General features: G+C 38.4%; 1 protein-coding gene across 2 annotated transcripts in view; it reads left to right on the plus strand.

Moving 5' to 3' along the window:
- The window catches only part of rbfox3a (RNA binding fox-1 homolog 3a), a 147,874-nt gene that overhangs the window by 118,055 nt on the left and 16,445 nt on the right, over nucleotides 1-13,374 (plus strand). For both annotated transcript variants that reach the window (XM_067575749.1, XM_067575750.1), the window contains 3 exons: nucleotides 4,349-4,481; nucleotides 11,028-11,067; nucleotides 11,232-11,296. In XM_067575749.1, the coding sequence (XP_067431850.1) occupies nucleotides 4,349-4,481; nucleotides 11,028-11,067; nucleotides 11,232-11,296 (238 nt within the window). The remainder of the gene's footprint in view (nucleotides 1-4,348; nucleotides 4,482-11,027; nucleotides 11,068-11,231; nucleotides 11,297-13,374) is intronic.

Genomic DNA, 13,374 nt, shown 5'->3' on the forward strand with positions numbered 1-13,374 from the left:
GGTGGAAACATTTTCTGATTCAATGTGTGTGTATTTGTCATGTTAGTACATTCATCAATTAATAAGTATTCATGTTGCATAGTGAGGTAAAAAATGATCTATGATCATCTGATCATCTATGATTTATTGATGTTACTTATGCTCATACAATATGCCCCACATGTCCCAAACATAAACAGCAATTACCCTATGTCACTGACATTATATCTGCAGTATAAATATGACAAGCAAACTTTCACTTGAGATGCATTTTTTAAAGTTCAAAACTGAAAAAAAGCCTTGTCAAACATCCGATAACCTAGTAAAAGAAATCCTGAACTAGACATATTAAGACATAAGTTGTGTAAAGCCAGACCAAAGGAAACTATAGGGACTAAAATTTGATCATTCATGATCAATATCATGATGAATGATATTGATCATGAGTCCCCTAACTTTAAACCTGACCTTCTAAACTTTAGACCTGACTGAATGTATCAATTTATTAACTGTTTATACACATGACACACGAGGCAAGTTTAAAACTGTTAATAAATGTATTTAAAATGACTGAATATATACAGTATGTTTGCAACTATGTTGTACTGTGTTATCAAACTTGCTATGTTTCACAGGAGGAATTATAGTTGTTGACAAAGACATTAATGATACCATAAAAATGTCCTTAAATCTGCCTATGTCTACATAAGTGTGTTTTAAACCATTAAAAAAAAATATATATATATATATATTTTTTTTTTTATGTATATATATATATATATATATATATATATTTTTTTTTTTTTTTTTTTTTTTTTTTATGGTTTAAAACACACTTATGTAGACATAGGCAGATTTAAGGACATTTTTATGGTATCATTAATGTCTTTGTCAACAACTATAATTCCTCCTGTGAAACATAGCAAGTTTGATATACTTGATATGTATGTACACAGCGGGGTCCAAAAGTTTGAGACCACTTTCCCATATATATTTATACTGCTTATAAATCATAAATGCTGAATACCATCCACTCAATCCGTGATCCACTCGATCGATTTTTTTGGGACATTTTTAAGTGCAAGAACCTAGCTATTCATCTTTTGAATACCAGGCGATGATACTGGAAAGTCAGACTTCAGTGCCGCTGATTTCTATCTGTCGACCACCAAAGTATACAGCTTCATTTTTACCTGATATCTCTGAACTACTTTCAATCTGTTTTACTAACCATGATAGGATTCTTATAACTGGTGATTTTAATTTGCACATTGATAACGTCTCAGACTTCAATGCTATGGACTTTTTGCAACTTTTGCACTCTTTTGATTTTATACAACATACTGCTGAGCCAACTCACAACTGTGGCCACACACTAAACCTAGTGATCTCTTGAGGACTGAATACTGTGGTTGATAAGATTGTTGATATAAATATATCAGATCTGCTTATACTGCCTATTTCTCAAAATTACTATCGTGGGGTTAGTAAATAATGATACTGAGCGCCTCATTAAAGGACACCTTTTTAGTCTGTCTTCAGCCACTAACTTCACGAACCACATGTGTAGTCAGCCTCTCTCTGATGAAATCACATCAATTCATGAAAAAGTAAACCACTTTAACTGCAAATTAAGATCAACTCTCGATGTAATGGCACCTGAGAGAATCAAAAAGAAATCACAGGTTAAGGAAGCACCTTGGGACAATGACCAACCTCGTCTGTTAAAGAGGGAATGTCTTAGAGCCGAGTGAATGTGGAGGAAAAGCAAATTAACAATCCACCAAGAGATCTTTATAAAATCCATTTGTGTTTACAATAAAGGTTTACGCTGTGAGAAACAGGCATATTTCTCTAAGATCATTAGTGACAGTGGAAACAACCCCAGAATTTTATTTTCAACCATTGATCGCCTTTTAAATCCTTCCCAACTTAGTGATAAAATAGACCATGCCTCACAGTCAAAATGCAAGGAGTTCATATCCTTCCTTGAAAATAAAATTACTAATATCCTAGCTAGTGTGGTGAATAATTTTACCAATCAAAAACCTGCTAGTATTTCTCACGGAAATCTAAGTTCCTTTTCTAAACTTAGTGAACCGGAACTCCAGAAAATCATTACACAGCTGAAATCCTCCCCTTGCTCCCTCGATGCCATTCCCAATTTCTTTTTTTAGGAGGTTTTGATAGTCTTATTCACAATGTACTTGACTTTGTAAACTGCTCTCTAGAGACAGGCATCTTCCCAGATACACTCAAAACAGCTCTAGTCAGGCCTTTCCTCAAAAAGCACAATCTTGACCCTTCTGCTTTGACTAACTTTAGGCCCATATCAAACCTGCCTTTTCTGGGTAAGATTTTAGAAAAGGCAGTGTTAAAACAGTTGGATGCATTCCTGCAAAAAAATGAGATCCATGAAAAATTTCTTTAATCTGTGGAAACACAATCAATCTATCACTTTTTGTTTGAATTGTCATCCATATTCATATATTTCAGTGGCCTGTGAGTTACAGTATTTATTAAACAAATGATTCACCATCAACATGTCTAAAAAGTCTGAGTCCTCCAACATTTAATATCTACAAGGCAAGAGAGTGGAAATCTCTCCTGTTTCCTGTGAACAATCCAAAGGCCCTGAGCAAAATTTTCAAAAGTAAACGATCCAGACTAAGTGATATGATTTTAAAAGTAAAGGTGTAAATACTGGTGAAATAAGCCTGTTTCATTATATATTTGGCCAATATTTTTGTTTTTATGGTGCCTTGCAACATTCACTGATGCTGTTGTCACATCAACAAAGAGAGCTGTGTCCCAATTCTGCCTTTCAACATTCACTGATGCTGTTGTCACATCTGCAAAGAGAGCTGTGTCCCAATTCAGCGTGACCGTTTTCAAGTGCAATGAGGTAGTAGACCGTTGACAAAGCTGACATCCTGGAATGCTTGACCCTCATTTGCTTCCAAACCACTATTCGCTGCCCATACACTTTTAAGTCAGAGCCCATATGCTTCAACAGACTCATCCTCACCCTGTCTACAAGTGGCAATATTAGACAGACATGCTTCCCTTCTTGCATGTGCATGAACACATTGGTGCCAATTTAACTCTTTTTTGTGTTTTTATTTTTGTGCCTACTTTCTCCCATTCTGCATCATCAGCAAAACCTCCAGTGGCCTGATCTGAGAATTATTTTTCTGGTTCTCTTCTTGATATTCCTTCTTTCTTTTCTCTGAGTTTCACTCAAGCCTGCTCCTCTCTCTGTCTCATATTCTGCACCTGTGTCTGTATCTGCATTCTACCTCTATACACAGCAGGAATCAAGGCTGCTTTCTGTTTTCTCAAACACTGCATGGCTTGGATAAAGACCAGTGTTTGGGCTTCTAACTAATCTACGTGCAATAGCAGGTTCTTCTCTTCGCAAACTCTCTTATTCACTTATTTTTGCATTCTTATTCACTTCCTTTAAATCCCTCAACTTTTCGACTATCCTTTCTGCTTCTTCCTTCTTTCTATTCACATTGCTATTGTCAATCTCAACCTGCCATAAACTAATTGCCAATCTAATGCCTTCTCTATTGTTGCTCAACTTTCTTGCCCTTTCTTCTACTTCAGCTCTCACAACTTTCAGTTTATCATTGTTAAAACAACCTTCTAATGGCCAATGCCCTTTTGTACAAAGTGGCCAGTTGTCCATGTATTTTACAGCTACTGACCCATTCGGACTGAAAAAAGCCCTGCATTAAAACAATGCAAGTGGCTGCATTGGTGGGGGCGTGATGTTTAGTTTTTTGGTTTTTTGTTTTTTTTCTAAAAAGCAGAGAGGATCTTTCTCCTTGTCATTGTTTTCTGCAGTAATTTATACCTTGTTACAAACAAGTCATCTCAGCAGGTCATCAGCTGTGTCTCTGGCCCAGACACATATTCCAAATGCAGTATGTCTTAAACTTCAGCTGAAAATAGTCCCCAACAAATGCACTGTTTCCTCCTTTTTGAGTAAGTTTGCTAAAAACCTATGATGGCCAGGTGAAAATTATTAAGCCTTTTTAAAATTAAACTACATATTTGCGAGTCATTTTTAAAGATGTTTGTCTTTTGTCTTAGTACAGCAGCAGTAAGAACCCATGGGCTTTGGGATGAGTGCCACCAACAGGGTAGTTAAGTCAGAGAGTATTAAGAGAGTCAAACACATTGTTGATTTGGGCCTTTTCATAGGAATTGTTGACAATAAGAAAAATACAGCACAATGGCAGCCATTTCATTTAAATGTTTAAAAATGATTCTATGTGAAGGAAAATATTAAATTTAGCATTGTAACATATTGTGCTTCATCCCACCTCTTCCTTTCTCTGTGTGTCTGGATGTCTCTCAGTGACAGGGTTTCCATACCCCAGTACAGGAGCAGCGGTGGCCTATAGAGGGGCCCATTTGAGAGGGAGGGGTCGTGCCGTCTATAACACGTTCCGCGCTGCACCTCCTCCACCACCCATTCCTGCCTATGGAGCGTGAGTGCCAGACACACACACGACACACACATGACTTAGACTGAGACACATATAATCATATAAACACTGTATGACAGATCTCCAGTACTGAAAACACACTATTGCACAAATTTATTTCAAAACGTTACTCAAACATACATTCTATCGCTAACACACACACATCCACAAATATATACATACTCACATATACACACGCATGCAGTAATAGAAGAATGGTGAGTGGAAAACAAAAAGGCCTTCTAATAGAGCAGAAAATTGCTCTTTGATTCCAGAGTGGCTGAATTTGTCTCTCTTTTTTCTAATGTGTCATTCTTTATTCTGCTGTGAATGGACTGCTATGACCTGCCCTGCACACTCCAATGGGCCCGCCTCAGAGAGAGCAAGAGACTTAGTATAGAGGGGGAGACATGCAGAGAGAGAGAAAGAAAATGGATGTCTGAGAGACTGTGTTAGGGTTGAAAAAAGAATGACAAGAAATGCAGATGGATGGGTAAAGGCAGCTGGCTGAGAGAGGAATAATGAATGAATGGTGCAGTTTGATCATGTGGAATTACTGAACCAGTCATTTACTGTATGGTGATATTATTATATTTCATTATTATTATTAATGTCTTGGATATTTTTGTTTAAAACTAAAAAATAAAACTACTTGTAATGTTTTCCTTTGAAAAATGAATAAATATGTCAAAATTGAAAGAACATAATGTTGGAATATTAATACTTTTATTGAAATAAAACCTCATCTGGGCACCACCTCTCTTTTTGGTTAGAATTTGTTTGTGCCAGGAGGAAGCACTAACCTTTATTCAATTTAATCAATGAATCAGTCTCATAACTGTACGTTCTTGTCCAAGCAGTGACCTCTGTCTGCTGTGCTCAAAGAAACCACAACTACAACTTCTTAGGATAGATGAAGACATTTATTAATAGCTAAATGTCTTGAGGATAAATGATAAAGCATAAGATAATAAATAAAAAAGAATAATAAGGCCTATAAGTGATAATAAAATAAAGAAAACTGTTTAGAAATACTGTCTCGAAGTGTGTGACCAGGCTAACGTATTGCAAAGGGGAATGCTTAGGGAAGGCTAATTAAACCTCTAAAGAAATCATCTTAATTTTTTAACGTTATTCGACATCAACCCTTGATCACAAAGCCATGTTACTGCCTTACTGTTGACAATTTTTGTTGCTGCAGAGATGTTGTCTCGGCAGGTCTGGTGTTGTTTTGGGTCAAGTTGGAGTTAGTCTCTACTTAGCAAGGGTGTAGAGTCGCCAATTCTGTTTGGTAGCCCGAATCAAGCCATGGGCTGTGGGCAGGTCTTGTGGAGGCAGCAGTGAAGAGGAGTCAAGCCATTTCAGGCTGCTCTGGAATGAGTCTTTTCAGTTTAACTCCTTGTTGCAGTATTGCTCTCAGCAAGCAGACAGAAATCCAGTTTAAGTGTCACTATCATCTTCAAAGCATTGTTTCAGATGGAGTGGAGAATTAAGGCCTTGGTTGGATTCTTGTAATCTTAGTTGAGTGCCGAATAGAGTTTAATCTGAGCATATTCAAGTCTTTAGCGGCATAAACTTCAAAAAACGCATGTTGGGGCGCGCTGCAGTCGAAGGGGTTTTATTGCGGGCATGCAGATGTGTTCAGGACCAGACTCTTATTGAATATTGCATGAAGGAGTTAAATATCATTTCCTGTGTCCACTATGTGGTGCTAGAGAACACCTATTGAGCAAACATCATGTTGCTGTAAGGTGTAGACCACACCTTGAAAATTTCATGTGAATCAGATGATGTTTGTCATATAAGGCTGACTTCCTGTTGTCAGTAGGTGGCGCTATGGCTATGACTCAATATTGACATGTAGATGTGTTCAGGACAGGATTCTTATCAAGCATGAGACATTTGGTGCAGGTTGGACAATGTACATTCAAGCTACAGCAACTTCCTGCTTCATGGTGAAACATCACAGTTTGCAGCTTTGCCACCCCAAGGCAGCAAAAACTCAAGATTTTGATAACTTTTGATCACAAACTAGTCTAGATGACACACTGATTTTGAAGGCATAATGATGAATTCTGTAGGAGGAGTTTGTTAAAATGCAAGGCATGGAAATCACAAAAACTGAACAGTAAATTCAAAATGGCTGACTTCCTGTTGGGTTTAAGCTATGGGTCCAAGAGACTTTCTTGTGTGCCCTGGCATGATACATGTGTATACCAATTTTCATACATGTAGGTTTAACGTGCGGCAGGGGCTGCTTTATTGAAATATTGTAGATGGCGCTGTTGAGCCAGTTTGCATCACTGACAGAATATTGTCATGTAGATGTGTTCAAGCCGGGACACTTATCAAACATGTGAAGTTTCGTGCAGATTGGAGCGTTTACACTAAAGTTATAGCAATTTCCTCTGTCACGGCGAAACATCAAAACTCAACAGCATGCCATGGCCACACACTTCAACGATAGCTAAATCTTTTAATAACTTTTGATCACAAACCAGACACACACTTATTTTGAAGTCATTATGATAAATTTTGTAGGAGGAGTTCGTTAAAATACAAGGCATGCAAAATCACCAAAATTGAGCACCTGTTGGGCTTAAGCTATGGGTCCAAGAGACTTTTTTGTGTGCCCTGGCATTTTACATGTGTGTACCGATTTTCATACATGTAGCTTTAACGTGGCGCGGGGGCTTCTTGGTTGAAATGTTGTGGGAGGGGCTGTCCAGCCATTCTGCTACGCCCATGCCCGCCACCTATACAATACTCCAGACTTTAAGACCTGTTGTGTGTGCAAAGTTTTGTGAGTTTTCAAGCATGTTTAGCCCCTTAAAAACAGCTTCGTACTTTGTGCCAAACAATGTCTTGTCATGGCAACGGCTCTTGATGAAAACTAAAAAGTCTCAGGAGCTATCATCATCAAGGTCTTACACCTTGGCTGACCAATTTTTATGTGTTTCTGACTAATCTGCTACGAGTAGTTATCAAAAGAGTGGCGCTTAAGACCTCCTCTTGCCAGTAGGTGGCGCTGTGACTATGACTCAATATGAGCCTGTTCTTGCCTTCAGACCGGGACCCTTATCAAGCATGGGAAATTTGGAAAAGATCTGATCATGCAGAGTCAAGTTATAACACTTTGTTTGTTCATGGTGAAACATGGAAATTTACCGTGCCACCACAGCAAAGGCGTCCAGTGAAAACTCACCATTTTCACGATATGGAATCATCAAAGACTTAAGGCTTTTCTGATCAAATTTCAGATGGATCTGTTCATCCTGCTTGGTATAGCTCATAAAAGTACAGAACATGTAACTTCCTGTCGACAGTAGGTGGCGCTATGAGTATGTCTCAATATTGACACATACATGTATTCAGGATGGGACCCTCATGAAGCATGAGAAATTTGGGGCAGATTGGACAATGCACATTAAAGTTATAACAACTTCCTGTTTCACGGCGAAACATCAAACTTTGCCGAATTGCCACGGCAAGGACGTTCAACAGAAACTCAAGATTTTGATAACTCTTCATCACAAAGGTCTTGAGATGACACTGACCAAATTTGATGTTGGTCAGGTTAAAGCTCTAGGAGGAGTTCGTTTAAATACAACGTCTGGAAATGGCAAAAACTGCGCCAAAATTGCACATTATATTCACAATGGCCGACTTCCTGCTTGACTTAGGGCATGGCTCCAAGAGGCTTTTTTGTGCGTCTGGACATGATACATGTGCCTACAAAATTTCGTTCATCTATCTATCACATTTTTCACCACTTCTGATGTATGTGAAAAGTTTAACAACTTCTGGCACATTTAGGCTCTCAAAAATGCATTTGTTTTGGAAGAATAATAATAATCCTTACAATTACAAGAGAGCCTTGGCGCCGTTCAGTGCTTGGGCCCAAATTAAAGCTGCAAGCAGCGACGATCAAGCCTCACACCTTCGTGCACGTCGGGGTTTGCTGCAGTCAGGGGGATTTTATTACGGGCATGCAAATGTGTTCAGGACCAAGCTCTTATCAGAAGTTCCATGAAAGAGTTAAATATCTCTTCCTGTCCACTATGTAGCGTGGCCTTCACACCGCTAGGTGCCCTGGCCCTAAAAATAATAATTCCATCAATTGCAATTGGGCCTTTGCACTGCTAGGTGCTCAGACCCTAATTACTGTACTCGAGACTTGAAATGTTACAAATAAAACAAAAACTGACTGTACTTGTTTCAATAAAAGACTCAAATACACTTATACTTGGTCGAAAAACAAAGGAAAAGAGACGTCTTAATAAGAATTGTGTTCATGACTTTCTTGAGACCAGCTCAACTGAGCTCAGTCAGGCTTTTCTATTTATAATTTTGGTCAAAACAAGCAGAATCTTGGGTGCGTTTTAAACGTTTGAGCACCAAATTACTGATGAATGTTTAATTTCTTCTCAGGGACTTTTAAGGTCAAGTTCAACTTTCTCAAACCATCTACACTTCTCTCAGTAAAATAGAGTTAAAGCAGCACTAAATTCAACATAACTCTTACTTCATAATATAAAACATTCAATGGGACTATTATTTGATAATAAAGAAAACGTGAAATTCTTATTATAATATATAATTATATAATTATAATGCAATATGTAATGTAATATTACATATTACATTTCTACATTCCTATTACTTAAGAAACTTCATTAATTCAATACCACTACTTATCTAATTTAACTATAAAAATATGATTGTCTATGAGGTTAATAGATCAAAAGTTTAACACTTAGGTGTTTTTAAAATACCATTGCATGGTTACCATATAAACATTCATTACTTCTTAACATAAGGAAATTCAATATGATGTTCTAAACTATCTAAAGGGGGTATTTTTATTTGTGTAATAAACCAAATCTGAACACTGTCACCTGAGGTTTTTTGAATAAAATCAGTAAATTAGTATATAAACATATTACAAAAAGTAAGGAAATTTGTGTTTGGTAGATTATTTTATTTGTTGTAACAATGCTTTCTTGGCAATAAATCTTGTACCGTTGGAAAGCCTGTTTGTTTCCCTCTTAAATGGTGGCACATTTGTAAGGAACATGCAATTGTGGGATGAGCAGCAGAGCTGAGCTGAGCTTGCAGCCATGAAAAATTTGCCAAATCTTCTCTGCCAATGCCAAACAGCTTATTCTACCATTGACATTGTTTGGTGTTTGGTGAATTGGATGATTGAAGTTTGAAGAAACAAGACATATTGGCAATTTAACGACTTATTTATTTAACAAACAGGAGCCTCAGTAGCGTGTGGAAGAACCATACACAGCCACAACAGTCTGGCACCTCCTCCTCATGCTGGTCACCAGCCTGGTCACACACTGCTGTGGGATGGCATCCCATTCTTCAACCAGCATTTGTCGCAAGTCAGCCAACATGGTTGTGTTGCTCACTCTGGCAGGAACAGCGCACCCAAGCTGATCTCACAAGTGTTCAATGGGGTTGAGGTCAGGACTGCTGGCAGGCCATTCCATCCTCTCCACTCCCAAATTCTGGAGGTAGTCTCTGATAAACCCTGCTCTGTGGGGGCGAGCATTGTCATCCTGGAGGATAGAGTTCGGTCCCAGACTGTGGCGATATAGGGTTTGCCACTGGTTGCAGAATCTCATCTCAATATCTTTCTGCATTGAGATTGCCTCTAATGATGACAAACCTCGTCATCATTAGAGGCAATGGGGGGGGGTGGCCTCCTGGCACCCCCAGGAGGCCACCCCCCACCTTGGGGTACCAGAAGCTCAAAACAAGAGTCAGTAGCAACAGCAAAATAAGCTTTTTGGCATTGGCAGAGAAGATTTGGCATATTTTTCATGGGCGCAAGCCACATACTCAACTCTGCTGCTCATCCCACAAATGCATGTTCCTTACAAATGTGCCACCATTTAAAAGGGAAATAAGCAGGCTTTCCAACAGCATAAGATTTATTGCTAAGAAGCATTGTTACAACAAAGAAATAATCTACCAAACACAAATGTCCTTACTTTTTGTGCTATGTTTAGTTTGTGTTATCAAAAAGTAGTAGCAGACACAGCACCAGGATTTCAATTTTGGATGGGCCTTTTTATTACAGAAGTTAATATACCTCAGAAAGTACCAGGAATAACTGCAACTTCACCTCTGACTAATTCTAGCCAACATACTACAGAAAAGAGACATTCTTCATTGTCCTGCTCTATGATCTAGTAAAGCACCTAGTTACAAAAAATAGTTTGCAGATCTAATGTGTATAGTGCAAAAGTACAATAACCTCACTTTTGGAACACTTACCTTCATGTCTCAGATGTTGCAGCAGACGTGTGAATGGTGGATACTTGTCTACTGCCATCTATTTCCACATTCACGGAGTATATCAGAGATCCGAAACACCAACTCCTACACATTACATTTTAGATGAAGTGAAAGTCCACCAAAATGTCTGGATAGAACATTCATATTGTACTTGTTTAGTTAAGAAATTATTAACTAAAACATTTCATTTTACTTAAATACCAAAAAAGTATGTTTGATGTCTTCTGTCAACAGTGTGGTCTACCAGGATGGCTTTTATGGGGCAGAAATATATGTAAGTTGACATCTTTTTATATGCATTTTTTTTTACTCTTCACAAAGTTATTCACTATTGTCAATCAGAATCATGTGGTGCATGGTGTCTTAAGCATTTGATCCAGCGCTGCACCTAAAGTCAGTTGTTGTATTGTAATATTTAATCCTTCTGTCTCTCCCCAGGGAGGATATGCAGCATATAGATATGCCCAGCCAGCTGCTACTGCTGCAGCTGCGTACAGTGACAGGTATGTTGGTTTCCTTTTTCCCTCTGAGGATCACTTAAAGGTAACCTGTGGAGGTTTAAATAATGAGGATTTTATTTTACATTCAACCTTTCTCAACAAGAATTGTTTGTATCCCTTTCCCCCTTTAAAAGCGTACCTTAACCCTAACCCTTGCTAGACATGTGCAATGTAATGTAGATCATTCAGGGAACAGGACAAACTGAACTTTCTCACAATTATAAAAATAGTAGCAACAACTCCAACAGCAGTGCTTTTATACAGTAACTGATTAATAAATTCAATTAACTTACAGGGACAGGATTGTGGTTGCTTGGTAACATGGGTAGTCTATTTGTCTGCATATTTATTAAGGGACGAAGCCAAATTTGACCTAAGGGAAGGAGTCCCATGTAGAGAGAGTGAGACAACATTACTCCTGTCTTGGAGACAGGACTTAAACCAGTTTAGGGCTGTGTGAGAGTCCAACCCAGTTTTCCACTCTGTAAAGTACTGTGTGGTCAACTGTGTCAAAAGAAGCTCTAAGATCCCTGTGACAAAAAGTTTAAAGCTGAGCATTTTCAACCCATCATGAGCGGTGCACAGTTTTCTGCCTTTTTTGATAGTGTTGGGTGAATATTCTCCTGTTTTTATATAATATGATATATGGCCTCTTTTGTACCAGATGAAAACACTATTCAAATGTTTGCTGCATATAAACATGTTTTAGTCTACTACTACTACAACCCTGGTAGTATAATACAACCATTTGGAAACTAGCAACATAAAATAATATAAATCTTTAATTTTAATCTGCTGAATGATCTACATATGTCAAACTCCATTTCATAAATGTATTTAACTTTAGAGACTCACCATACACTAATTTTTTTCTCCTTTTTTGCGGGGGGATCTTTAGTGGGAGATTGCCAATCAACAGTATATGTATATGTAGTAGAAGTAGTATACAGTATCTGAAAGCTTGGAACCTGAAGATTAATTTTGGATGCAGCTCAGCACTACGTGTCGTGTTTTTCTAGTCATAAATCTATCATAAACATTGTGTTTTGGTTAGGCGCCTATTCAAATTTTTAAAGTATATGATAGTATATGATGTAGTATATATATAAGTATATGATGGCCATCCCCATGCTCAGTTATGTCTCATAAGTTGTTGCAGCAATTATTGGGGTGATACCATTCGTTACACAGATTTGGTGCAAAATTTAAACATTTTTGACCACTCGATAATTAATAAAAATGGTGAAAAATTGCTCCATAATGCCACATTAAGACACCAAGACCTTGAGGAGCACCACAGAAAAAATTGTGCTGTGATTTGGTATTAAAAACTTCTGACAGATTTCTGTAAGAATTGCATTTTTCTGCAATTGGGTGGCAAGCACTTCAATCAATCAATCAATCAATCAATCAATCAATCAATCTTTATTTATATAGCGCCATATCACAACAGAAGTCATCTCAAGGCACTTTTCACATAGAGCAGGTCAAGACCGTACTCTTTAATTTACAGAGACCCAACAATTCCCCCATGAGCAAGCACTTGGCGACAGCGGTAAGGAAAAACTCCCCTTTAACGGGTAGAAACCTCAAGCAGACCCCGGCTCTTGGTGGGCGGCCATCTGCTTTGACCGGTTGGGTTGAGAGAGAGAAAGAGAGAGGGAAAGGGGGAGGGGGGACAGAAGAAAAACAATCACAACAACAACAACAACAAGCACAAGCAGCAACAGCCAGGGAAGGATGCCATCAGGACTGTGAAGGACCGCGAAGGTTCGGCCCGGGAGTCAGGTTTTTCTGTGAGATGAGAAAGCACAAAAAACTCCGGGGAAGAAGCAAAGTTAGTGACATGCATTGATGTTACATAAATGCATACAGATGGAGAAGAGGAGGAGGAGAGAGGAGCTCAGTGCATCATGGGAAGTCCCCCAGTAGTCTAGGCCTATAGCAGCATAACTAAGGGCTGATCCAAGGCGAGCCTGGTCGGCCCTAACTATAAGCTTTATCAAAAAGGAAAGTTTTAAGCCTATTCTTAAACATAGAGAGGGTGTCTGCACCCCGGACTGAATCCGGTAGATGGTTCC

The sequence above is a fragment of the Thunnus thynnus genome, chromosome 20, assembly GCF_963924715.1.
Source record: "Thunnus thynnus chromosome 20, fThuThy2.1, whole genome shotgun sequence".
NCBI classification, from domain to species: domain Eukaryota; kingdom Metazoa; phylum Chordata; class Actinopteri; order Scombriformes; family Scombridae; genus Thunnus; species Thunnus thynnus.